The sequence below is a fragment of the Rattus rattus genome, chromosome 2, assembly GCF_011064425.1.
Source record: "Rattus rattus isolate New Zealand chromosome 2, Rrattus_CSIRO_v1, whole genome shotgun sequence".
Lineage (NCBI taxonomy): Eukaryota > Metazoa > Chordata > Mammalia > Rodentia > Muridae > Rattus > Rattus rattus.
This window is the reverse complement of record NC_046155.1, coordinates 61,770,368-61,796,547: the sequence shown is the minus strand read 5'-3', so window position 1 is coordinate 61,796,547 and position 26,180 is coordinate 61,770,368. Positions and strand designations below refer to the sequence as shown.

The window sequence follows — 26,180 nt, the reverse complement described above, 5'->3', positions numbered from 1 at the left end:
ATCTTAGAGGAGGCTAACCACAGTGTCCCTGCAAGGTCTCACCCCCCAACTCAGGGTCAGTATTCATTTCTTTCTTCATTAAGTCATTTCTACTTGTGAGTGATATACGTGAGGGAAACAACTCATTGTGGGCACTGCTAAAAACCAGGAGCAACTCCTAGAGGAACAGATCAATCCTGTTGTACGGAGAGGATCCAGAACCAGACCCAGAACCAGGCAGCTAATAGCTGGATATAGCCGAGTGTAGACCTGGAACAGTAAGGGGTCACCGATTTCCCTGAATGGCTTGGTCTACTGTGGCCAGTGGTCCTAGGCTTGGCTGAAGTGGAGAGGGGCAGGGTCTACTCCTCTTCCTTAGAAGCAGGAGCCCTCAGGTGTCCTCCTAGGTACAGAAGCTAATGAAAGTGTTCACGAAAGGTTGCCACCACCAAAAGAGAAACCAAGAGCCAGATAGATGTGAGTCTTTACTTAAAGAAAAGTAACAGAGCCAGAGGTCCACCAGGGGCGGGTGACTTCAGCGGGGTGCTTTGGGGGCAGGAGCACAATCACTGGGTGGAGACGCGCATCAGGCAGTATGCATGTCAAAGAAGCTGGTGGGGGATGCTGTGGAGAGAAAAGAGTCAGGGTGAAAGGGGCAGAAGGCTGTTGTCCTGGACAGCAAGGCAAGTCCTGTGCACAGACCCGGAGGTAGCCTTGAGAGAGGGTGCACTTCTAGGTAGGTTTCTGGGCTTGATGGGAAGTGAGGTGGTGGGGAAGGAGGGAGGTTCATGGGGGCAGGAAAGGGCAGGGCAGGGCAGGGCAGGGCAGGGCAGGGCAGGGCAGGGCAGGGCAGAGAAAGCCTGTGACCCTACAGGCCAGCCAGCCCCTGTTTAGCTCGGGCACACTTACCCTAGTCACTGGCAGAGCGGGGGCGGGGCAGACAGTCACTTGGGGGACTGGGACGGCACATCCTCCGCCTTCTGCGGATCTTCCTTCTCTCTCATGTCCGAAGGCTTCCCTGACGGCTCGGTGCCCTCTGCCGCTGCAGCAGCTGCTGCAGTGGACACAGTCATCGCAGCTGGGGTGGTGCCCTTATGCTCCTCCTTGCCGGCCCGGAAGCTGTTTCCCCAGATGGCGGGCATCTCAGTGCCGTGCTTGCGGCTCAGTGGGTAGGCCCCGATGGCTGCCAGGATGCTGCGGTGGCGTTCGGGGTCCATCTCGGTGTAGTACATCTCCAGGGTCAGTGGGGTGCAGATCTTGTGCTGCAACGGAGGCATATTCCAGACCAGCGTGAGGGGCCAGGGATTCGAGTGAAATAAGAAGAGGAGGAAGGGTCCCAATTAAAAAGCCACAAAGGCAGCTTTGACTTAGGGTCAGAGGAGGATCAGAGGTCAGAGCCCAAGGAGAAAGGGGGTTGAGGGAGGTGCCAGTGAGGAATCTCTTAGAACCACGCTGTGTGGGAAAGGCAGAAAGCACACGCCCACACCGACTGGTGTGGTGGAGCATGTTTTAATTCCAGCACTGGGAAGGCTGAGGACAGAGGATCGATTGTGAGTTACAGGCTAGTATGAGCTAATATTGAATTGCAGAACAGCCGAAACTAAACATGTCTTCTCTCCCTCCCACCCCCAAACCCCCGGGGGAAGGTAGTCAGATTTCAGTGCCTCTGTGAACTCCATCCCAGAGATCAGAGGCTTAAGGGAAAAAAGGAGAAGTTACTTCTAAAATATGAAACACTTTTTAAAAAACATTAAAAGTTGTAACTGTTGGGGCTGGAGAGATGGCTCAGTGGTTAAGAGCACTGATTGCTCTTTCAGAGGTCCTGAGTTCAAATCCCAGCAACTACATGGTGGCTCACAACCATCTGTAATGGGATCTGATGCCCTCTTCTGGTGTGTCTAAAGACAGCTACTGTCTACTTGTATACATTAAATAAATAAATAAACAAAAAAACCCAAACATTTTACTTTGTGTTTCTATAACTGTGCTTGAGTTGGCCAGAGGAGGTCTCCTTGAGATGAGGTCTCTCATTGAACCTGGGGCAAGCTTTAGCACTGTCCTGCCTCACAGTGCTGGGGTTACAGCAGCCACATCTGGCTTTTTACATGGGTTCTAGGAACTTGAACCCAGGTCCTTATGCACGTACGGTGTGTACTCTTCCCTACTGAGCCACTTCTCTAGCCCTAAAACAATGTTTTCACACAAGTTTTCAAAACAGGATTTCATTATGTTCTGTGAAGTAAGGGAATGGACCACACAGGGATGGCCTTGTCATTCTGAAGGGAAAGCAAGGATGAGACATGGGAAGCATCCTTCCTCGATGCTGCCAGAGAGCCCTGGTATTCTCTGAACATCACAGGAGGACCATGGTGCTCTCTACTGTCCCTGCCCAGGTTTTTGATCCCTCAGGCTTACCCGAAGTAGGAAGCCATCTGGGCAGGTGAACTGGTCATACCAAATGGCCTTGTACATGATCAGCACACAGCCCAGAAGTGCCATAGCAAAGGCAATCATCCTTGCAGTGGGCAGCTGGCAGAGGAGAAGAAGCAAAACAGAGCAGGTGAGATAGGTCGGGGTCCCTGAGGGACCGAGGCACATTACCACTGCCCTTACATTTTGTCTCCTTCCTTGAGGTCAGCCCCAGGAGCAGAGGTCTAGGAACCTTTCTTTGCAGGCCTACCCTTGTTGGGATTCTGGAAACATCCATGGCCAGGTGAACTGCCTTTGGTCAGTGAAGTTGCAGGCAGTCAGTTGACCCAGAAGGTGCTATAAGAACATGTTTGCCCTGTCCATGTTCCCTCTACAGAAGTTGGTGGTCACCACAGCAGGAGTACTAGATGCAGAGAGCAGTGTGTGTGTGTGTGTGTGTGTGTGTGTGTGTGTGTGTGTGTGCATGCGCACGCACACTTGGGATGGGTGTGGAGGCTTCTAGGGAGGCAGGTACTTTAGTACTACCCTGGGCGATCCAAAAAAAAAAGAGAGCAGCAAGGTCCAAGCACTATGGAAAGGGGGAGGGGCAGGTGTTGCTTCTAAAAATGGAAAAATGATTACATCATTAAATTAAATTATTAAAAACTATCACTGATATGGCTAAAAGAAGACAAAGAAGAAATAGTTGCCAGATAAAAAGGTAAAGCTTACATCTGTTTCACAGAAGCCTGCAAAGAGAGAGACAATGATATCTGGGAAAGAGACAGGACATCTCCCACGAGCTCAGGCTGTTCAGAGGGCTGGATACGGATGGACAGCTAAGGGCCAGCCAGCACTAGAGGTGACATCTGAATAGGAGACCTAAGTGAGACCCAGCCAAGCAAACAAGGCCTGAATTGCTCATCTATCCTCTCCCCTGCCCTAACTTCCCATAGTGAGGGGTGATGTACTCACTCTGCGACCTTCCTCTGGGTGGCTGCAGGCCAGCTTCTGACCCTCCAAATCTGCGAACTTCTTGGGCTGGTCCGCAGAGGTAAGTTGATATTCTGTCTGTGTTTTGATGACCACCTAGAGGAAGAAATAGCCATGGCATTGCTGGACAGCTGGCCTGGGAGAGCCCTGCGCTGAGGGGGTTGGGAACCTGATGACCATCTGTCTGTACTGGTTGATGGCCAGTAGAGCTGCAGCATCTCAAAGCTGAAGCCAAAGGAAGGTTGACACTGTGAGTCTGATGGGAACCACAGTTATTCAAGGCCGAGACAGGCCACGGTGGAGTTTCTCACTGTGTCAGCTGCCTTCCATTCAGGGTGCTGGTTCTCTCACATGAACGTCCCCTTGTACTGCTCCACAATGTGGCTCCTCTTCCAGGAGGTCTGTCCAGACTTCTCTGACAGCTTACAGAGTCTTGATCCTCCAACTACATGGGGCTTAGACATGGGCAATTCTAGGCTGTTTGTATTCTTGAGGACAAAGAATAGTTCTGCCCACAGAATTCGCTGTTATAGTAAATGCAGCTGAAACCCACCTGAAACCCTGCAGAGCTGCCTTGGACTCCTTGACGGGCTAGGCTGAGCCAGCCTTGATTGAGCTCCTGTTTGCTTCTCACTGACTTCTGCTGAAGTCCCCCAGTCACCTGCCTAAGAAGCCCTCTTTTGTACCCTAACCTAGAGCCCTGCCCAGAAAAGAAAGAATGGAGTACTATTAATGTGAGGAAACTCCATGACTGAAAGGGAGATGGGGAGGAAGGGTTTATTCAGCTTACAGTTCCACACCATAGTATATCACTGAAGGAAGTCGGGACAGGAACACAAACAGGGAAGGAACCTGGAGGCAGGAGCTGATGCCAAGGTCATGGAGGCATGCTGCTTGTTGGTTTGTTCTTCATGGCTTGCTCAGCCTTCTTTCTTATAGAACCCAGGACCACCAGCCATTGGGTGGTACCACCCACAATGGGCGTGGCCCATCAATCACGAATTAAGAAAATGCTCTGTAGGCTCACCTACAGGCCAATCTTATGGAAGCACTTTCTCAATTGAGGTCCTCTCCTTTTAGATGACATAGCTGGTGTCAAGTTGATGTAAAATTAGCCAGCACAGGCGGTAACTGTAACTGGCTGGCTAAATTACGTCATAGTCTGGGGGTTTAAATTTAGAGGACTCCAGTGGTCAATTTACCCCTGTTTCAGATGGGGTAGAAACTCTGGATGTGAGAGAGCTAATCAGAGGTCTAACCAGGAGGCCACATTGCCTGCCCATAAACCTCACCCACATCTCTGTCCCCAGGCAAGCCTGAGAAAACCTCCCACACCGGCTCAGGCTACTCACCTGGTCAGGGAATGATGGCTGAAGCTGGCTGACATCCAGGGGGCTAATCAGAGGCACACTGTCCATGGCAGCCCCATCCTGGTCTCCTGTTTCCTTGCCTGGCTTCCCTGAGAAGCTGCAACCTAGTTTCACCATGGTGGGGGATGGTCCTTGTCCCAGCCTAGAAACAGAGATAAGGTCACCACTTTTAAGTCACCCTAAGCACAACCGTGGAGTAAGAACCCAGAGTGATCCCAATGTTCCTCATACAAAATCCAGGCATGGGTTGTGGGAGGTCCAGCTCAAGGCTTCTTACTCCTTCCTGACCTCTCAGCAGTGCAGGATGGTGCCTCTGGCCAGAGAACTGGCCAGCCTGCCCTGGCATGTGCTTTAAGTGCACCTATTCCACCAGGAGGAAAAGATCCAGGCAGCAGTTGGATTGCCAGGCTCAGCAACTGAAAAAGCAGGAGTCCCAGATCAAAGTGGATTTGTTAACTGTTTTCAAAAACAAAGCAGGGCTGGAGTCAGGGCTGGAGAGATGGCTCAATGGTTAAGAGCACTGACTGCTCTTCCAGAGGTCCTGAGTTCAAATCCCAGCAACCACATGGGATCTGATGCCCTCTTCTGGTGTGTCTGAAGACAGCTACAGTGTACTTATATATAATAAATAAATAAATCTTAAAAAAAAATCACGGAGGTTGTGTGTATTGCGGGGGTGGAATTTGGCTCAGTTGGTAAAGTGCTTGCTTCAGATCCCCAGCACCCACTTAGAAGCTGGGCCAGTGGCTTGTGTCTATAACCCCAGTGCTGGGAGGAAGTGGGCAGAGACATGTGGAGTTTGGTGGCTCAATAGTCAGCTAGTCATGGCTGAAATGGAGAACTTAAAGTTCAGTAAGAGACTCTGTCTCAAAGAGTGACCTATGTACACACAGGTGAGTATACCTGAACACACAGACACACAGACACAGACACAGACACAGACACAGACACACACACACACACACACACACACACACACACACACACACACACACACACACACGGTGCCGGGGTTAGGGGTGGGAGTAGGTGTTAAGAGTACTTGTTCTTGTAGAGGATTTGGGTTCAGTTCCCAGCACCAACATGGTGGCTCAAAATGGTCTACAGTCAGTTCTCAGGACCTGACACTCCTTTCTGACCTCTGCAGATACCAGTGTTTTACATACATACAAGTGTTTTACATACATACAGACCAGTAGGTTGTTAGCATTTTCTAGTGCCTGGCTCGCTTCCCCCTCCTTCCCCTCTTCCTCTCTCTGTTGTTCTCTGTCCCTCTCCCTCCTCTGCCTCTACCCCTTTCTCCAAGTCCCAAGTAAATTCCATTTTATATCGCATGGCTTGATTGTTCAAGGGGACACCTTGGCAGTGGCCACCAAGGCACCTCCTCATCTGTGTTTTATAAAACACAACACAGGCCAAACACTCTTACTGACACATAAAATAAAATAAATCTAAATTAAATAAAGTAGGAAGGGATCAACCAGGTGGCTCAGCAGTTACAAGCGTTTGGCCATTTTACAGAGGACCTGGGTTCAGTTCCTAGCACCCACATAGTGACTCACAATGATCCATAATCCCAGCTGGAGGGTCTCTGGCTCCCTCTTCTGATCTCTGCAAGCATCAGGCATGCATGCGGTACTCAGACAAACATTCAGGCAAAATGCCTATACAGATAAGAAAAATATAATAAAACGTTTAAAGAATAAGAAAAGCTAGCCAGAGAACACATTTAGTCCCAGCACCCAGGAGGCCAAGGTAGGTGGATCTCTGAGTTTATGGCCTGCCTGGTCTACAAAGTGAGTTTCGGACAGCTGGTGCTGTCACAGAGAAATCCTGTCTTGAAAAAAAAAAAAAGAAAGAAAGAAAGAAAGAAATGCGTAAATATAAAAATATGTAAAAACTAAATATGTAAATATAAAAATAAGAAAAGCTATCTCTTATTCACATTAACAGCGTAAAGAAGAAAATTATCAATGCAATTTTAGCAGGAGTCAAAAATATACTTGAGAAGACTTGAAGTTCATTTACAATTTTAAAAAATCTGCTTGTACACTAAGATCAGAGGAAGAAGGAATACTCTTAAATTCCAACAAATTTATTGAATGTAAGTCTCATTGTTTTGTTTTTTTGTTTGTTTGTTTTGTTTTGCCATTTGAGATCAGTCTTATTATAGCTCAGGCTGATCTTGAACTCCTGATCCTCCTGCCTCAGACTCCTGAGTCCCAGATTTAGGTGTGTATGATCACACAAATTTGAATTTGGGTCTCTGTCTTTGAGACCACAGAAATACCGATGGCATTGTCTGGTCTAGTGGTTTGCGTAAGAATGGTCCCCATAGGATCATATATTTGAATGCCTAGTCACCAGGGAGCGTCACTACTTTAAAAAGTGATTAGGGGCTGGAGAGATGGCTCAGTGGTTAAGAGCACTGACTGCTCTCCCAGAGGTCCTGAGTTCAATTCCCAGCCACCACATGGTGGCTCACAACCATCTGTAATGGGATCCAGTGTCCTCTTCTGCTGTGTTTAAAGACAGCCACAGTGTACTCATATACATAAAGGAAATAAATCTTAAAAAAAAAAAAAGAATTTGGAGGTGTGTCATTGGGGGTGGACTTTGAGGTTTCTTTTTTTTCAATTTTAGATTTATTTTAAAAGCAAGTAGAATGCTGTTACTGTCCTCAGACACACCAGCAGAGGGCATCAGATCCCATTACAGATGGTTGTGAGCCACTATGTGGTTTTACTTTTAACCATGTGTGTCTCTGTGTGATTTATTATGTTTTCCATGCATGCGTGTCTGTGTCCACTTGCACAGGTCAGAAGAAGGTGCTGCTGCCCCAGGAACTGGAATTTCATGTGTGTCTGTCTGTGAAGTTGACCTCAGATGCCAGGGGTGTCTTATTCTCTGGAGCTGAAGTTATAAGGAATTGGGAGCTGCCTGATGTGGGTGCTTGGAATACAATGTAGGCCCTCTCTGCTCTCGACCACTAAGCCATCTCTCCGGCCTGTTTTTTTTTTTTTTTTTTTTTTTTTGTTTTTTGTTTGTTTGTTTTGTTTTTTGGGGTCTTAGTTAGCTTGTTTTAAATAACGTTGGGTCTCACTATTATAGCCCTATCCAGTTCAAGGCTGCCTTGAACTCAATATTATCTTGCCCCAGCCTCCCCAGCTAAGATTTCATTTAAATAATTGCAAAGTCCAGGACAGAGATGATGGGCAGGTGCTCCATATGGAAGGCCATGAGATTTTGGCTGGGGAGCAAGGCACATCTGAATCCTCCATCAGGTAAAGAAGGCTATAATGCAGATTTTGGAGGTCTTTATGGTCCAACACCTCTGACAGTATTTGTAGGATCAACAACTCTCAATCGAAATTCCAACAAACTTGTTCATGAACTTGAAACTTCATAATTTTTTTGTGTTGAAGGCAGAAAGGCACGGGATGTTTTGACAACGGAAGTCCATCTGCTGGGTAGATGTCTGCCCTGAATGCAGCAGTGTGCACTGGAGTTGTTGATGCCTTGCAGAGAGAAGCCCATTTGACACAGTCAGACCTCCGTTAATAGCAGAGAGGCGGCCTGCTTCTTAATAATTAAAGTCTGCTCGGAACGGTGAGGCCGATCCTGTCACTACATGCCTATTTGTGGATAATGAGCACATGTGTGCACACACAATGCACACACGAATACAGGAATTTGTCTAGGTGCAGGAAAATGGAAAACGGAGACAACAAAGCACTCCAGGGACAGAGGGGGAGAATATTTACGATCTCAGGAAGAGAAGGAGTTCCCCAGCAGTACTCATAGAAAAAAAAAAACTCAATAAAATTCCCTTCCATGTTAAAATTAAAAATCCTTGCCTATAAAGACAAGACCTTCAAAGAGAAGAAATAGGAGCCAAACCGGGAGATATTTGCAACCAATAAGTGGATGACAAGGTTGTGGTGGGTTGAATGATGTCCCCACAAAGAGGACCATAATTTTTAGCTCTCAGTGCCAGTGACAGCAACTCTGAAACTGTCCTTACAGTTGTAATGGAATTAAGATGAGGCCATACTAGAATGGGCAGGGAGGTGGGGATTATTCCACCGTGGGCATCCTGACAAGAGGATTTGGGCATCCTGACAAAGAGGAATGCTTTCTGCAGACGGTGGCAGGCCGGACTGATGCAGAGTTATCCAAGACTGCTCAGGACAGCTGAGCCTGGAAGGAGCAAAGGAAGACCCTCTCCTTACAGTTTCCACAGAAGCACAGTTCCGGTGAAATCTGGTTTTGGACTTCTTGCCTCCAGGATGGTTAAAGTTGTGGTTATTTTGGACAGCCACCCTCAGAAAGCCAGCGGCTCTCCAGATCTACAAGTGATCACTGCTTCTTCTCTACTGGCCAGCCACATAGACGTGTCAGGGACAAGGAACACGGAGGAGATAAGTGTTTCAAAGCTGTTCAGTGACAGGGACAGCTGGGTGTGGAACTTCCCAGGGCAAGTAAGTAAGAGAAGGAAGGCTGGGTAGGGGATGAGGGAGGGATGGCTGTAAGAGGAGGGAAGGAAGCAGCATCTTCATACACACCCTCCCCATCTCAGGCAGGCCCTTTAGAACCCGGGTCCCTTTGACGTGTGTTATACTGGTGACCTCGTGCCTGGCCCAGCCTTTATGGAGATCAAGCAGTACTCAACAAAGAACTTCCTTATGGGGTGAATCCAGTCCTAGGGAGGGAGCTGGCTCAAGGTTAGCTCTGAACACAAGGGGAACCGGATGGTCTAGGGGGAACCCGCTGAGCATTGTGATAGAGATGAACCAGACATCCTAAAGAATGTAAACGGCCGGCCAGGTAATACACCGAGGCAAAAGAAAGCAGAACTGGTAGAAGATGGCGTCCCAAGCATTCAAGCTTCTACATCTGCTCCGCAAGAGGCCCCTACCTTCCCCAAGAGCTCCGCCTACGGTTGCCTGGGGGACGCAGCCGAGCGGGCTAGTTTACGTCACCTCGGGTTCCCATGGCAACAGAGGCAGGCCTCTAGCTCCCTGTCAAATTTCTAGTCCTCCGTCGCCAGGCAGAACATCGAAAACCAAGAGTAGACAACTCTCCCCTCCTCTCAGCACACCAGAAGACTCCATCGTGGATTTTGGGGTCCCCGCTGGGAAAATGACAGGGGTCATAAAGGTTTAGAATTGGGAAGGCTTCCCAACACCATCCACCGGTCCTTCCCTCTTATCCCCTCTGTCTCCCAAGGGTTTGTTCTTCATTCTTAGTGCTCTCCGGGGGGCGGGGCGGGGTATCTCTGGTCACCATCCGGGGGCTGTGCACCAACAAGACGTTGACGGACAGATGATGGAGGATGTGGACTCTTATTTGAAAGCCCATAAAAGCTGGACTAGAGGTCACAGACTCACTTTCACACGAACCCTTTCATGCTGCGTCACACAGAAGTGCACATTTGGTGGGGACTCGTGCTCTCCTCCCACGGTCTTGCCGCAGTGCCCACCCTGGTCTGTTTGCACCCAAGCCCTTTAGGTAGTGGTGGTTTGCCTCCAGTTTGAATGGCTGTTGTTCTTTGGGGTCCAAGTAAAGAGGGGCAGAAAGGAGGGGCACAGCTGCTCGTAGCTTCCCACACTTACCAGCCACCTGTGGCCCAGCATCCGGAGCCAAACCGCGGCAGGTGGTTTGAGACAAGTGGCTGTCTTACCTCCCACCATCCTTGAACCTTCACTCAGCCACCCCCACTATGCCCTCCCATGCGCAGGCAGCTAAACATTCAATGTTCTGGACGACACCCCTTCTGCTGACCCCTTTCTCTCCATCCAACTGTTTCCTTTTTTAACACCCCACCCCCCAGCAGTCAGACCCGAACAGGAGCTGGCATTTTTGCCCCCGGGCCACCTTGGAGATGCACAGCTCCCACTGGCTCTCCCAGACCTGCAGAGGTGGAGCCAGCCCACAGGGAGGGGGTTTGCAGTCACCATGAACTGGGCGAGCTGAGGTCCAGCTGTCCCTCTGCCCCTGCTACCCTACTATGCCCAGGATAGGGGATTCCAGCTTCATATGGTGTTTGTGCAGGCTGAGCAGCCATAATTCTACCTAATGTCCAGGCTGCCACTGGCCTGTAGGGGTTTCTTGACATACCTTGAGGTCTAGGAACCATTCCACTCCACCTTAAGTCAGCAGAGCTACTGCCCCCAACTATCCCGAGAGGTCTAATGACCACCCTCCACCGGAGCCAGCAGGGCCAGCTTGACTCTAGTGGAGACCACAGGAAGGAGATGGCTGTGCTCCACTGTTCTGGCAGACATCGGATCAGCCAGATCACTCCCACATAGCCTGTCAGCCCCTACACCATATCCTTGCACGTACATCCCACAGGCGTACAGTCGCACACTCTTGCACCCGCCCCCTTTCTCGCACCTCTCACATCCCTGCACCCTTGCACACCCACGCACACATGCTGGCCCCCTCGTCCCCATTCCAAAAGGAGAAACGTAGAAATGGCTCACAGGCAGTTGCTGCAGGACGCAGTCGCGGGAGGAGAGGGATGCGGTGTGGATGCGGAGGATGCAGTTCCAGACGCTTCACCACCAGGCGGGGCGGGCTAGGGGCTGAAGCCTCAGAGCGAGGCTGAGGTTGCTATGGAGATACAGGCTGGAGGAGGGACCACTGTGGCTCAGGTGGCCTCACACCCCCCCCCTCCCAAGGCAGACCTCTGCACTGCCTCTGATCACAGTCACGCACCTGACATACGCACTTCACATACCCCGGACATGCATTTCACACATTTGATACACACTTCACCTTTCCCATCTCACATATTGCTAAGACACACTTCACACACAATTTGCACCCCTGAAATACACAGCATGCAAAGTCATAGACCACACCAGCTCTCACATCTCACATCACTGCAGGGGGCCAAACACAAGACCAGAGAAGCCCTGGCTGCTCCTCCTGCCGGGATTCCTGGGGTTAAGGGAGAACCTGATCCTTCTCCTGACATCTCATAGTAGAAGCTGGATCAGGAGAGCTGTGGTTGGCCTCTCACCTAGAGGGTATTCCTCTAGATGGCAGTGTCTGAATTTCTGGGCTGGAAGCTTTCCTAGGACTGGCCTTGTCTTGCTTGGTCACTGTCGCCTGTGTAATGGCAATATGCAGAAGGCACTGGAGAGCTGTTGGGTTGAGAGTATGCCTTGCTTCACACAGTGGACCTTGCTTCTCTAGTGGACATGCTTCTCCTGGTCTTACACTGCGAATGCTGGTGAATGGCCGCTGTACTGTTTCATTGTTGACTGGAATCCTGTTGCTATCATGAACGTGGCTTGTCCACAGACAGGTGTCTGGATTGTTCTCCTTTGTGTCTGTTGCTTGAAATGTAACAACATTCCTAACCAAGTCATTGTATCGCTCGTGGGTAGATGCTGAAAAATGCAACTGTGGTGAGCTGTCAACACCGGTTCTGGGAACTGAATTTTGGCCCAATCTAAGAGCATCAAGTGTTCTTTTTGTTTTTTAAGATTTATTTATTTATTTGTTTGTTTGTTTGTTTATTTATTTATTATGCATACACTGTAGCTGTCTTCAGATACACCAGAAGAAATCATCAGATCCCATTACAGATGGTTGTGAGCCACTATGTGGTTGCTGGGATTTGAACTCAGGACCTCTGGAAGAGCAGTCAGTGCTCTTAATCACTGAGCCACCTTCCAGCCCCCCCTTTTTAAAGATTAATTAATTAATTATTTATTTATTTATTTATTTTGGTTCTTTTTTTCGGAGCTGGGGATCGAACCCAGGGCCTTGCGCTTCCTAGGCAAGCGCTCTACCACTGAGCTAAATCCCCAACCCCTATTTATTTATTTTTAATGTATGTGACTACCCTATAGCTGTCATAGGCACACCAGAAGAGAGCATCAGATCTCATTAAGGATGTTTGATGAGCCACCATGTGGCTGCTGGGACTTGAACTCAGGACCTTTGGAAGAGCGGTCAGTACCCCCACCAAGCCATCTTTCCAGCCCCCATCAAGTGTTCTTAATAACGGTGCCATTTCTCCAGGACCAATATTTAACTTTAAAGAAAATGGGAAACTGTTTTTCCCAAAGTGGCTGTACTATTTTCCATTTCCATTATTGGTTCTCCATATCCACCAACTTTTGTTATTGTCTCGTCAACATTGGCATCAGCCTGCCAATCTGCCATAACAAACTGCCACAGACAATCAGTCTTCCTAGCCTGAAGGCCAAAGCTCTGAGGTCAAGGCCGTGAAGGCCCTGCTGATAGCCTGCTCCTTCCCTTCCCTTCTGTAGAGCGTGTCTGCCAGTGTCCTAATCCATTATCCTCTCTCTCTCTTACTTTATTAAAATACGGAGCTTATTTCAAATGGATGTTTTTGTCTCTCTACCATTGCCACGTCTGACCACTATTGCCATGTCCTCTCACAGTATTCTATACATACTTAAAACCAATTAAAGGGTGGAGGGCCATCCTTGAAAACTAAACCGGCAGGCATTTCAGGCAACACGTTCTTGGCAATTGAACCTGGACGACATTTATCAAACACAGTAGGCAAGGTTCTCACTTTGCATTATAAAAAGAACAGCCAGATATTAACTATTACAGAAATGTAGTAAGATAGAATATTTCAAACTATTTAAACCGTTTTCTTGTATGTGAGTACACTGTCCCTGTCTTCAGACACACCAGAAGAGGGCATCAGATCTCATGACAGATGGTTGTGAGCCACCATGTGGTTGCTGGGATTTGAACTCAGGACCTCTAGAAGAGCAGTCAGTGCTCTTAACCGCTGAGCCGTCTCTCCAGCCCTTCAACCATTTTCTTAAAGAGACTCCCTCCACTGCCAGAGATTTTGAATAGCCTCCTGGTCAGTCACCCGGGAACAATTCTTCACGTAGTTAATGAACTTGGCTCCCACTTTGGGAAGAGAACCACCTTTTTCTATACTTGCTTGCATTTTTGCCTTAATGTCTTCTACAGAACTAGGTCCTTTTGGTGGGTTTTTGTTTGTTTGTTTGTTTGTTTGCTATTTTGTGAAGGACTCTTGACCCTTTGATCTTGGTGTTGATGGTTTTAATCTATTTTTAAAGGACATCAATCATACTGGATTAGAGCCTACCCAAAGATCTTTACTGTTTCCTCCTCCTTCTTCATCCTCTTCCTCCTCATCCTCTTCTTATCTTCTGTTCCTTTTCCCCTTCTCTTTTTCCTTGCTCTTGTGACAGCACTGGCCTTGAATTCTCGGTGCAGCCTAGAATGGCCATGAATCCTTGGTCCTCTTGACTCCACCCCCTGAGTGCTGGGATTACAGGTGTGCACCACCATATCCATCTATGTGGTCCTCAGGATGGGACTCAAAGCTCTCTGAATGTTTGGCAAGCATCCCACCAGTTAGGGTTCTCTGAATGAATTAATGTAAATGTATGTATGGGATTTTTTTAGATTGGCTTAGAGGGTGCAATCTGAGTAGTCCAACATGAATGGCTCACATTGGAGGCTGAGGATCCAGTAACTTTTCGATCCATGAGGCTCAGCAGTCCCAAGCTGGTTCTGGAGGCTGGAGGATTCCTGGAGAGCTGCTGACACACAGTCTACATCAGAATTCAGAAGTTGGTTCTGATGCCAAAGCCACAGGATGCATGAGCTTGCCAGGGAGAGTGAGGGCAAACAGACAAGCAGCGGCTTCTTCCTTCCATGTCTTTTTACCTGGACTGCCAGCAAAAGTTAGGGTTTTTCTCCTTGCATTTAGCAGCATGGGTTTTAATCAATCCCAGGCATCGTCATTCATCATAATCCTTAACCCTTTGCAGCCTTTTAAAAAGATCCTGTCTACAAATACACTCTTTTTTTTTTTTAAAGATTTATTCATTTATTATATATAAGTACACTGTAGCTGTCTTCAGATACACCAGAAGAGGGCATCGATCTCATTACAGATGGTTGTGAGCCACCATGTGGTTGCTGGGAATTGAACTCAGGACCTCTGGAAGAGTAGTTGGGTGCTCTTAACCGCTGAGCCATCTCTCCAGCCCTACAAATACACTCTTAATGATTAGAACTTCAATGTGGGACGTTAGAAGAGACAGTTCAGTCAGTAGCAATGTCCGTACAGTGCCTGGTGCACTCTGTAGTTCACATCCACATTACTCCAGTCACTGAAGCCTGGCGGCTTCTCTTGGGGCCATTGGTCCTTCGCATGCCTTCTTTAGTAAAAGATACATTCAGATGCTCTAAATATTTTCCACTCGGGTTGTTTGTCTTCTTTTTTAAAGATTTATTTATTTATGTTAGGGATGAGTACATTGTTGCTCTGAGGGCATCAGATCCCAGATGGCTGTGAGCCACCATGGGGTTGCTAGGATTTGAACTCAGAACCTCTGGAAGAGCAGTCCATGCTTGTAACCACTGAGTCATCTCTCCAGCCTGTTTGTCTTCTTGTTATTGAGTTTTTAGAAAAAAATTTTTTTATAAACCAGTTTTATTGAGCACTGTTGGGCTCTGCAAAAATCTAGAAATAACACATTGTGCGAATGCACACACACACACACACACACACACACACACACACACACCTTTCAAGTAAACAGTAAGTAGGAACATAATAGCAATGTTTAAATTTGTTACTTTTTTTACGATATGAGGCTAGTAACATTTCAAAGGGCCTGCATGTCTGGTGTGTTAGGGTAGGTTTCCCTCACTGACAAAAAATTTTCTGAACTTTCCGAGTGCCTGGCAGGGCCATAGACTTTGGGCAAAGACCTTTGTCAAGGAAGGTGCACTCAGGGCACCATAAGGCTGTGTTAAGCTTCATCCACTTAGCTGTGAAAGCCGGGTCGGGTTCTTAGTCCACAAGGAAGGCTGTTAAGAGATCCCAGGAGGCTCAGTCCTGGTGAGCTCTGTGGAGGGTGTATCTTAGTCATCTTCCATTCAGAGCTACCAGTGACCTAAAAACCAGCTTCTCTCATAGGGACTGCATCTCAGTGTTTGTCCAAGCTTGAAAGACCAGCAGGTAGACAGACAGACAGACAGGGAGAGGGGCTACGGCTGGCTTCTTCCCTCTCCTGACCTAAGACAGAAGCCTGTCAGTTTAAAACCTGAGGGCTTTTTCATCCTGCAGCAGGACCCCTGCTGATGAATGGCTCAACAAGTTCAAGTCCCCAGGACATGTTTACATAACAGTTAGGGCCAATCAACCGCCCTAGCTTCCTTCAAACTGACCAGCCATAAATTAGGGGAAGAAGACTCTTCTGAGACTTTAAAATCCCAACCCTGGAGAAGACGCGGGATCTTGTGGCTTCCACAGCACCCCCTGTAGTTTGCAGAGGGTCTTGTTCTCTGCGTGTGTCTCCTCACTGTAACAAACTCTTTCTTCAACTGCTCTGTCTTTGATATTTGCGATTTCCTACCTGATGTGCTCTAGATTTTTCCTCCATTTAGTTCTTTAACTGACAGAGAAAACTAACCTGGTCAAGACCCCTAGACTTACCAGCATCGACAGTCAGCACAAGAGTCTTCCTGTCCTCCGTCTTTACTGCTAAAGCCATGAAATATTAGGAGTTATCCTTTGACCAGGCTCTTGTGATTTCTCGTGAGGGAGAAATCCTGATCATGTTGGTGGGATGTTATTATTAATGCTGAAGGTGAGGGTGATTGTTTCCCCTTTAACTGTTTTGTTCCTGCCTTGCTCACTTCCGGCATCTTTAAAAAAAAAAAGATTTATTTTATGTATATGAGTGCACTGCAGCTGTCTTCAGACACACCAGAAGAGGGCATCAGATCCTATTGCAAGTGGTTGTGAGACACCATGTGGTTGGTGGGAATTGAACTTAGGACCTCTGGGAGAGCAATTAGTGCCCTTAACTGCTGAGCCATCTCTCCAACCCTGCTTCCAGCATCTTGACAAGGAACTCAAGCCTCTGGATTTTCCTTTCTTTATTTCATGAGTCAGGAGTTCATCGAAAGCCTCGTGTCTCTTCCACCTGTGGATAAATATGCTTTGCTTGCACCAACAGTTTTGGCCCCTCCCAGAGTTATAGTAAAGAGACTAAAGATACAATTTTATCTCCCTTCTGCCTATGTAGCCCAGGCTATCCTTGAAATTTGTTATTCTCCTGGCCTAGCATCCTGAGTGCTGGGATTTCAAGTATTCTCCACCAAGCCCAGCTCTTCCCTTCCCTCCCCTTCTCTTCCCTTCCTTTCCCTTCCCTTCCCTTCCCTTCCCTTCCCTTCCCTTCCCTTCCCTTCCCTTCCCTTCCCTTCCCTTCCCTCCCCTCCCCTCCCCTCCCCCCTTCCCTTCCCTTCCCCTTTCCCCTCCCCTCCCCTCCCCTCCCCTTCCCTTTCCCTTTCCTTCCTTCCTCCCTCCCTCCCTTCCCTTCCCTTCCCTTCCTCCCTCCCTCCCTCCTTCCCTTCCCTTCCTTCCCCCCCTCCCTCCCCTCCCTCCCCTCCCTCCCCCCTCCCTCCCTCCCTTCCCCCCCTTCCCTTCCCTACCCTTCCATACCCTTCCCTTCCTTCCCTCCCTCCCTCCTTTCTTTCCTTCTTTCCTTCCCCACTAAAGCTGGAGTTACTGGGAGTTACAGGTGGGTGTTTGCTGCACAGGATGGAGGCAGAGAATTGAATTCTGGCCCTCTGCAATAGTTGTTGCCCAGGGCCATGTAAGAGGAATGATAAATGGCTTTAGAACTCATGGAATGCAGCCTACTGGTCAGCACAGTCTGGATGGGTTTACCTCAGACAGGCATGGCCCCAGAGGACTATGAGGACTACCTGTCCTGAAGACTTCATGCTGTTAGGAAGGTTTGCTCTGCTTGTTAAACACTTCACATTCCCCTTAGTCTAAGAATTGTATGAAAACTCTAAGGGGGCTCCCAGTCCCTCACTGGGCAGTGTCTCTGGTAGTCACAGTATAGTGCTTGGTCTCCCAGGCATTGCTGCTGGAGCGGGTTAATGATTTACCCACACCCTAGGAAAGAACATAGAGATGTAAATTGTCAGCAGTGACCACCACCCTTAGAAAACCTTTGGACAAATTAAGTTATTAGGGTGTCTTTGCTAGTGGCTCTGATGTAGAAAATCTTAGGGAACAATTTGAAGTTCAGAAAAGCACACTCTCAATAGTTAAGCTAGGGACCCTTTGTGGTCAGGGAACAAGAACAATGGCAGCACTGGCTGACGGGACTCTCACTGAGGCTGGACTGGTGAGGATTGATTTCTTGTACCTATTTTTGTCCTCAGCTTCCTTACTGGTTTCATAAAAATTGTTGATGAGTAGATGCACACTCTGAGGAATTAAAGTAGATATGACCGATTACTTCTTACGTAAAAGTTTAGATTTATGATTCCCTTAAGATTCTTATAAGGTTACTTTTTAAGATAAATACTTGGTTCTATCTTTGATCCGCAAGTTGCTGCCCGCCAGTAAGAGAAACTGGCTGAGACAACGACCTTGCTTGCTCACACTTTGTTAATCTATAACAAATGTTATAGATTTTATGAATGCTCTTGGGAATAATTTGTTTTCTTTACCTGTACTATGTAATGTCATTTCCTGTAAAGATACTGGGGAACATACTGTTTTTTCATGGTCATTCACTAGAAGAAAAATAGAATGTAATCACATTGTAATTCATTACTGCTTGAAAGATTTTGCTGGGAAATGTAAGCTATAAAAGAAAATACAAAATGTGTTGGAGCTCTATCCAGCAACTGTGTACATATGCACATGTGCCTATTTGTGCATGTGTGCATGTGTACAAATGTATATACGCATATGTGTTATGTATTTATGTTCTTATATGTGTGTATATATGTATATATGTGGAATGCTTGGAGTCTGCTTGTTGGAGTTTTGCTTTATCCATTCAATGTGTGAATGTGTATATGTCTGTCTGTCTGTCTGTATGTATGTATGTATGTATGTATTTGTATGTGTGAAGTTATTGGAGACTGCTTTTGCTTCATCCACTTTGTGTGTGTGTGTGTGTGTGTGTGTGTGTGTGTGTGTGTGAATTTTCTCTCTTCCTTTTCTTTCTCACTGGCTCCTAAGAGTTAAAAAAGAGTTCTGAGTTTTTCACTGGTCACTGAGTGCCAGGTCCAATCAAGCTTTGCTCCCTCAGAGGAAAGTCTGCTGACTGATTTCTCTAATCGCTGGTTGTCAGCAGCAGCAGCAGACTCCGTCAGTTGCTGTCAGCACTGACCCAGACCACTGACACCACACCTCGATGCCTGCCTCTGTTTACTCCCTGGATGACAAAGCTGATTGTGTACCCTTTTAACTGCTGATGCATATCTCCACTCCACCCCCATTTTAAGCATAAACGGAACGGACACCAGATTTTGTCAAATGCTTTTTTTTTCTATTAAAATAAGCACATGCTCTTTGTCCCTCATTTGTAGCTTAGAAGATTAGATACTAAACCAACCTTATAGTCCTGGGAGTAATTTTTGTGTACTTTACTTGCCAATATTTTATTTATGGAGGATTATTGGTCTTCAGTTTTCATGACTGCAGTGTCTTTGTTAATTCTCTAGTGTTGTGACAAAACACCATGACCAAGGCAACTTATAAATTTGGGGCTTATGGTTTCAGAGGGTTAGAGTCCATGTCAATCATGGTAGGGAGCATGGCAGCAGGCAGGCATGGTGCTGGAATGCTTGTTGACAGCTTACATTTTGATTCCCGAATAAACATGAGGCACACCCCACTCCCTGCACAGATACCCCACATAGACACACACAGACACACAGAGAGAGAGACACACACACACACCACACACACATACCACACACATACACACACCCACAGAGACACACACAGAGAGATATACCACACACACACACACACACACACACACACAGCACACAGCGACATAGCACACACACAGTGATATAACACACACACACACACAAACCACAGAGACACACACAAGAGACACACCACACACAAGCACACACACACACACACACTCAGAGAGAGAGAGAGAGAGAGAGAGAGAGAGAGAGAGAGAGAGAGAGACAGGGAATGGATGACATGGGCATTTGAAACCTCAAAGCTTGCCCCCAATGACACTGTAACAAGGCCATATCTCCTAATCCTTCCCATTGAGTTCCCTCAGCTGAGGCTAACGTATTAAAATGTATAACCCTGTGAAGGAGGCATTCTCACTCAAAGCACCGGACAAGGCAACCTTGGACTCACAGAAGAAACATTGGACCATGGTGGAGGGTGATGTATGCCTTCTTCCAAAGCTGCTGCCTGTTCCCATCACTCTGAAGAGGATTGTTATAATGATAGTTTCTGGTATTGTGTATTTGAGTAGCTTCTCAGTGTTGTCTCTTTGAATTTCAACAGCCTGGGGCGTTCCCCCAGGCCAGGTGGCTTCCTTGTTCTTGGATCTCCCCGAAACTCTGGCTATCTGCAGTTACTGCCTATTCCCACCAGGGGGACACCTATCTCCTGAGCTTTAAATGTAGTTGCCTCTCTGAGGGTGATGTGCTCACTTCTCTGGGATTTGGTGGGAGCAGCCCAAGGTACAGCAGCTGCTTCTTGGAGTGACAACTGCTCTATCCAGAAGTCACAAAAGGAAGGAGTGGGGCTGAGAGGCATAGCAGGGCCTGGTGTTTTTATGATCTTCACTCTATCCTAGAGAATCCTATCTTGGGCCAGTTCCGGGGCCACTCAGCTTAGCACCATAGAGGGCCGAGGGGTAACATCTGAAGGCACAGAGCCAAGTGCCTACCTACGCAGGAGAGGGGAACACAGGAGTTAGCGGTACTGTGGCGGGAAGCCTAGTGCTAAAGTGGGCAGGTCTTAGTGGTAGAACTGACAGGTGGGAAACCAAAAATCTCCTGGGGAATCAGTCTATGCTCACTGCTCACACTACATGGGGGCGGGGGGCAGGCGTGGCTTATGGCCCAGTGATTGCTGGCCCTTGACCTCTGGTCAGACACACCCATGTAGGAAAGATAAAACCCCAAGCAGCCAGGGTTGGGAGTAAGAGGACCAGGCACCTGAACCCTGGGATCTGCAGCTTCTCCATTCGTCTAGAGCTAGCTCCTCAGCACCGAAAGGAAGCCCCTGTCATGAAGAGGTGATGCCATGGCCTCTGGGCCCTAACTTTTCTCTCCCTAAAAGCTGGCAGCTGGGGGAACTGACCAGGGTGGGCCTGGCTGTGTGGTTTGGATCACACTGGGTCTGAGTCTAGGAGCTCTGGCTTAGAGAGAGGCCCTGAGAATTATTCCATCTAATTCCAGGGGAGGGTCTAATTTAAGGGAGGAGAGGGAGGAAGGAAGAGAGGGAGGAAGGGAGGGACACAAGGAGGGATGGTGGGTGAGAGGAAGGAAGGGAAAGACTCCTTTTCTTTGTAAAACACCTACCCTCCGGTTTGCAATTCAGGGTTTATCTCCAAGAGCAGCTCAAGTGGCCTCCAGATATGCATGAGGATGGTTTGTCCCATGGGGTGCCTGAGCCAATGGAACATTAGATCCTAAATTCCCCCTGGGAAGAAGCAACATCCCAGGCTGTGATGTCCTAAAAGAAAAGGGACAGTGGGATGGTAGGGAGGCAGGGAAATATGTAGCAGGGTTGGCAGGGTAGGGGCAGTGCAGGAATCAGGGAACCTGAGAGTTGGTCACCCAGGAGCTAGGGTTTGATTCTCAGGGAGGGCTGGGTCCCCTGCACGACCTTAGTCTTTATGGAGGCAGATGAGGGGTGGGGTAGGGAAACAATACAAAGGCTAGGATGGGGGTTTCCATGTTCATTTCTCTTCCTAGCACACAAATAGGCCTCTGCATAGTGGTCCTGAGGTGAGTAGTCCTGAGGTCCTGAGGTCCTGGGTACTCACGCCTATGTGGCCAGATCCCCACTGCTGACCTTTGATCCCTATCCCAAAGGGCTGAATCATAGAGAAGAGAGTTTTCTTTGAGGACACGCACATGTACACACTCACAGTCACACACATACATGTATATATATGCATGCCATATACCAACAAACACACACATACTTCACACACGTGCACATCTCATAACAACCACATGTTCAGCATTTCTTTTGTCTGCACGATGGGGCTACTGGCCACCTGAGGGCCCACTAGAAGTTACTCCCAATACCATGGATCATGGCCTCAGGGGTACTGTGACATGGCAATGTGCTAGGGCCTCCTTCCACCCCCGTTCCCAAATCAACATTTTCAGACATACATATGTGTGTGCAAGCCCACATGTGTGTCCTTGTGTAGCCTCTGGAATCCTCAGCACTGCCAGGTGTCCTGTCATAGTAGGATTTGCCTAGGGCATGAGGTGTCTTGGCCACAGGTGGAGAATTTGCATCAAGACAGAGCAGGAGTGTCTGGAGCATCTTGCTTGCTTATCCTGCCTGCAGGTCCTTTTCTGTGAGACCAGAGTCAATATCTACCAATGGATCAGCAGAGAGAGATCTACCTTGGTCTCTCTGCCCATGACACACACACATGGCACGCCACCAGCTCCAGTAGGTCTTGACTAGAGCATCTGGAGTTAAGGTGATCCCTCACCACCTCACATTCCTTCTCTGGTCCCCTAGGTTTCTCCTGGCCACCTGTCTGGTGGCTGTGCTGCTGTGGGAGGCAGGTGCAATTCCAGCACACCAGGTATGCAGGGGCCCCTCTACCTGGCCCCATTCCTGGATGCCAGCCTCTGCCCCAGTTATCAGGGAAATACCAGCAAGGACCTCTTTCTCTCCACCCCCTAAGCTGGCAAGAAGGGAGGCAAGTCAGGTGATGTGTGCTGAATGTGGTAGCAGCACCTTGTGACCACCGATGAGGGGCTTCAGAAAGAGAAGGGTCCGAGCCCTTCTGGGGTCTGCTGGGTAAATATCCAAGGCATTTAGTTTACCAGATAACCCAGCCAACCCTAAGGACGTAGGGGTGTGAGCCTCCATGACTCCCAGGTGACCCCAGGATGGGAGAACATGGTCCTTCATGGTGTTCGGGTGGGCCCAGGATGAGAGGATATGGGCTTCATGACACAGGTGATTATGGGTGGGGACATGGACATCCAAAATGCCTAGGAAGGCCCTGTGTGAGATGGGTCCTCTCCATACTTGTCCCGGCACACTCACTGAGGGCATGATTTGTAGATTGAAAACTTGCCCTGGCTGAAAATGCACTGAGCTTGCCCTGGGCCAAGTCCATTCACTCCTGCACACGTGGCAGCAAGAAGATGAGGGAGGCTCACTTTCCACAACCACTCACAGCTTCTTGGAGCTGGGCACTTCCTCAGAGTCACCCCATGTCTCACATCCTTCTTGGTACTTTGTCTTCATTAAGGAATTAACGTTCAGAGGAGCTGACTACCTTCTGGGTCACTAGCCAGGATAGGGAGGGGCAAGCATGGCCTTAATTAGTGCAAAATACTGGGGTGGAGGGAGGGTGCAGAGTCCAAAGGGAGCCCGGGTACCCGCTGAAGAGCTCTGTTTTCTCCTAAGCTGGTCAGGTGTTCGGGAAAACTGGCACTTGGGGGACAGGCTGGTGTCCTAAATCCTCTCTCTGCACTTCGGGTATCCATGATAATTCTTATCCTCTAGAGTTAAACACAGGTTGAACTGAAGTCCTACCTGTAGGTGGGTCTTAGAGTGACCTCTCCCTGGTGTCCTCCAACCTTAGATCACTAACTAGCAAATTCCTCACCTGGGACTCCCTCTTCTAGGTCCCTGTCAAGACCAAAGGCAAACATGTGTTCCCTGAACAGGAAACAGAGAAGTAAGTATCCTGGAAGGCAAGTGTGGGCTGATGCACTGGGGGAATTGGAGAACATGGTTGTTCAGAAGCTTCCAGGAGGAAGTGATACTCAAACCCCACAGGCATCACTCCTTGGGAGTTCCCTTCCAGGAGCAGGCACTAGGGACCCCCCTGGCCATCTCCCAGACTCACTTCTCCCTGCAGCCTTCAATGGTATGTTTTAGAACAGCATATTATCCTCCTCCCTTGCCCTTGAGGATCCTGCTCAGGGAAGGCTCTGACCTTCTTGGGCCCCATCCCTTCACTTAGCGCCTTAGAGATGCTACGGGCACAAAGCCATGAACTTGTCCCAGGCCTTACTGGGCAGCTGATAAAGTGGGTGGTGCAGAACAGCTTTCCCGGGCCAGCTGCCTAGGGGCAGAGACTAACTTCAAAAGTGGGGCTGGCCACATCTAACTCTCCCCACCTGTATGTGAACCTGACCCTACTCATTCTGGCAGGGCCTGGGATACCAGAGCCATGGAACCTCTTGAAAAGGATGACCAGCTGGGGGCACTGCTTCCTGTACCCAAGCAGAAGCTTGCAGCCACTGAGGAAAAGCATTCAGGTCAGAGTGGGATCAAGGGATCATGGGGTCCATTTGGACAGAAGGCTAGTGGGAAGGATCTATAACTACTTCTGCCTCTCTACAGATACCATGACCTGGGTGGAAACTAAGGACATCCTGAGCCGTTTTCGGAATCCTCTTCAGGGTCCAGAACTGGATCTTGACAGCATATACCATCCCATGTCTGAGGATGTCCAGAATGAAGAAGTGCCCCAGTCTAGGCCCATCCTATATCGTCAGGTGCTGCACGGACCAGAGGAGGACCTTGACCACATCTCCCACTCTCTGGAGGATTCTGGAGAGCCCTAACCATTCTCCTACTCCTGTCCTCAGGTCTAGGCTGCTGTGACCATTCATTCTCCCCAGTTAGAAAAAAAAATTAAACATTTGAAAATTGGCGGAAGGAATGAGTATCTTTAAGATCAACAGTTCTGGGACACAGAGGATGCATTTTGGAGGACGAACTATGCTGTCCTACTTTTGGCTCACCAAAAGCTTCCAATTGATGGGCACAAGGTTTACCTGACCCTCAGCTCATGACCAGTTCTCCTTGGCTCCATCTCTCTGCACATAGGGATGAAGTGATAGGTGTGCCAGCAGTCAGTGTGGGGACCAGTTAGCAGCATCAGTCTCAGAAGGGAAGCCCATCCTGGACTTCTCACAGAAGAGTGTGAGGAAATGCTTGAAGAGGAGGGAGGTTGCATAGGACACAGGTTGATGAGTGGTGTAGGTACACAGGTACATGGTTTCACATGTACACAGGTGTACACGTGCAGATACATAGTTAAAATGTGCAGACTCACAGGTACACACATGAACAGGTACATAGCTACAACGATGTATACAGGTGGTGCACATGTGTGCAGTTACACTGTACCTAGGTAGAGTGCTGGGCAAGTACACAGCTCTATGTGTACACTGGCAGTGTGTGTGGTATCCGTGTGCATGGGTACATGGGCAGATAGATACATAGTTGGACAGGTGCTCAAAAGAGTGAGTCAGGACGCATACTTTCTGTTCTAGTTTTCTGGGCAGTCCCCGGATCTTTCTGGGATGCCTGTCCTTCCACATGGCCTGGCTCACAAGACCTAAGCACAAGTCGTGTGAATTACCTCACATGTGGTATGGGTACCGGGGTGACTACCAATCCTACCTGTGTAGTGGAAGGCACTAAAGGGTCACAGAGGCACACATTTTCCAACTCCAGAAGCTCAGGCAGAACAGACAGCTTAACAGAGGCCCCCAGCTCTCTGTCCCAATGCACCCAAACCCCATGCAGCTCTATAGGTTGTCTACTGGTCTTGCACACCATATAACTCTGTGTATGTCTCTTGTCCCCAGTTCTCCAAGGACATGATCGAGGGAGTGAAGGCTCATGTGCACCTTGGCCTCGAAGCCCCATGTTCTATCTTATAGACAAATCTGGGGCCTTCATACTACTTGAGCCCATTGCTTCCACACTGCAGATGAGTCCACATTATAGACAAATCTAGCACCGCCACATTATAGTCCAACACTCCATCTTGCAGATAAGCCCAGGGTCTAGGATGAACAGCAAGGCTGACAGTGACCTCAAGGTATAGGCTTCATCTCAGAGTAACCCCACCTGTCATCCTGCTAAGGATCTAGATGAATCTATCCGTGGCCCATACGTGGTAGCACCGGATCCCACAGAAGGGCACCACAGCTGCTCTCCTTTTTCCTGTTAGCACATGTGACCTCTAGGCTAGTCCTGGAAACATTCAGGGCAGGTCTTCCCCTGCATAGGTAATCCTGTGAGTACCTCTGATCTACTCCAAGATGCTTTACTAATTTCCCAGGCAATTCTCAATTGAACAGAGTTGGCAACGCAGATTATGATCAAACCTCTTAGCGTCATTTCTCCATCAAGTTAGAGAGGGACAGAGAGCGTTGAAATAATCCAGGCACAAGTGGTCTGGAAGCAGGGCCCTGTGGAGCACTCTGTCCAGTGCCCGTGAGGTCAGATCCACCATCAAAATCTGAGCTGTCTCACCTTCCCATTCCTTGAATCTAAGTAGAGGACCTGCAGATGCTGGTATTCCAAGATGCTGGTGTGTGACTGGCAGCAAAAGCATCTACTGGTCCAGG

At 48.5% G+C, this 26,180-nt stretch overlaps 2 protein-coding genes across 3 annotated transcripts; one reads left to right on the top strand and one right to left on the bottom strand.

Moving 5' to 3' along the window:
* Positions 1-447: 447 nt before the first annotated feature.
* Positions 448-11,409, bottom strand: Caly (calcyon neuron specific vesicular protein). Of its 2 annotated transcripts, none has more exons than XM_032892345.1 (6): positions 11,240-11,409; positions 4,734-4,893; positions 3,364-3,477; positions 2,395-2,508; positions 889-1,241; positions 448-603 (listed from the first exon to the last, which is right to left on the bottom strand). In XM_032892345.1, the coding sequence occupies exons 2-5, from the start codon at positions 4,866-4,868 to the stop codon at positions 924-926; spliced, it is 681 nt and encodes a 226-aa protein (XP_032748236.1). In that variant the 5' UTR covers positions 4,869-4,893; positions 11,240-11,409; the 3' UTR covers positions 448-603; positions 889-923. The 2 variants fall into 2 exon arrangements, with proteins under 2 accessions (XP_032748236.1, XP_032748237.1); XM_032892346.1 differs by lacking the exon at positions 11,240-11,409 and adding an exon at positions 10,872-11,072.
* Positions 11,410-20,747: 9,338 nt separating this feature from the next.
* Prap1 (proline rich acidic protein 1) lies at positions 20,748-24,474 on the top strand. The gene is made up of 5 exons (XM_032895584.1): positions 20,748-20,836; positions 22,309-22,375; positions 23,433-23,485; positions 23,965-24,071; positions 24,157-24,474. The coding sequence occupies exons 1-5, from the start codon at positions 20,829-20,831 to the stop codon at positions 24,378-24,380; spliced, it is 459 nt and encodes a 152-aa protein (XP_032751475.1). The 5' UTR covers positions 20,748-20,828; the 3' UTR covers positions 24,381-24,474.
* Positions 24,475-26,180: the final 1,706 nt, after the last annotated feature.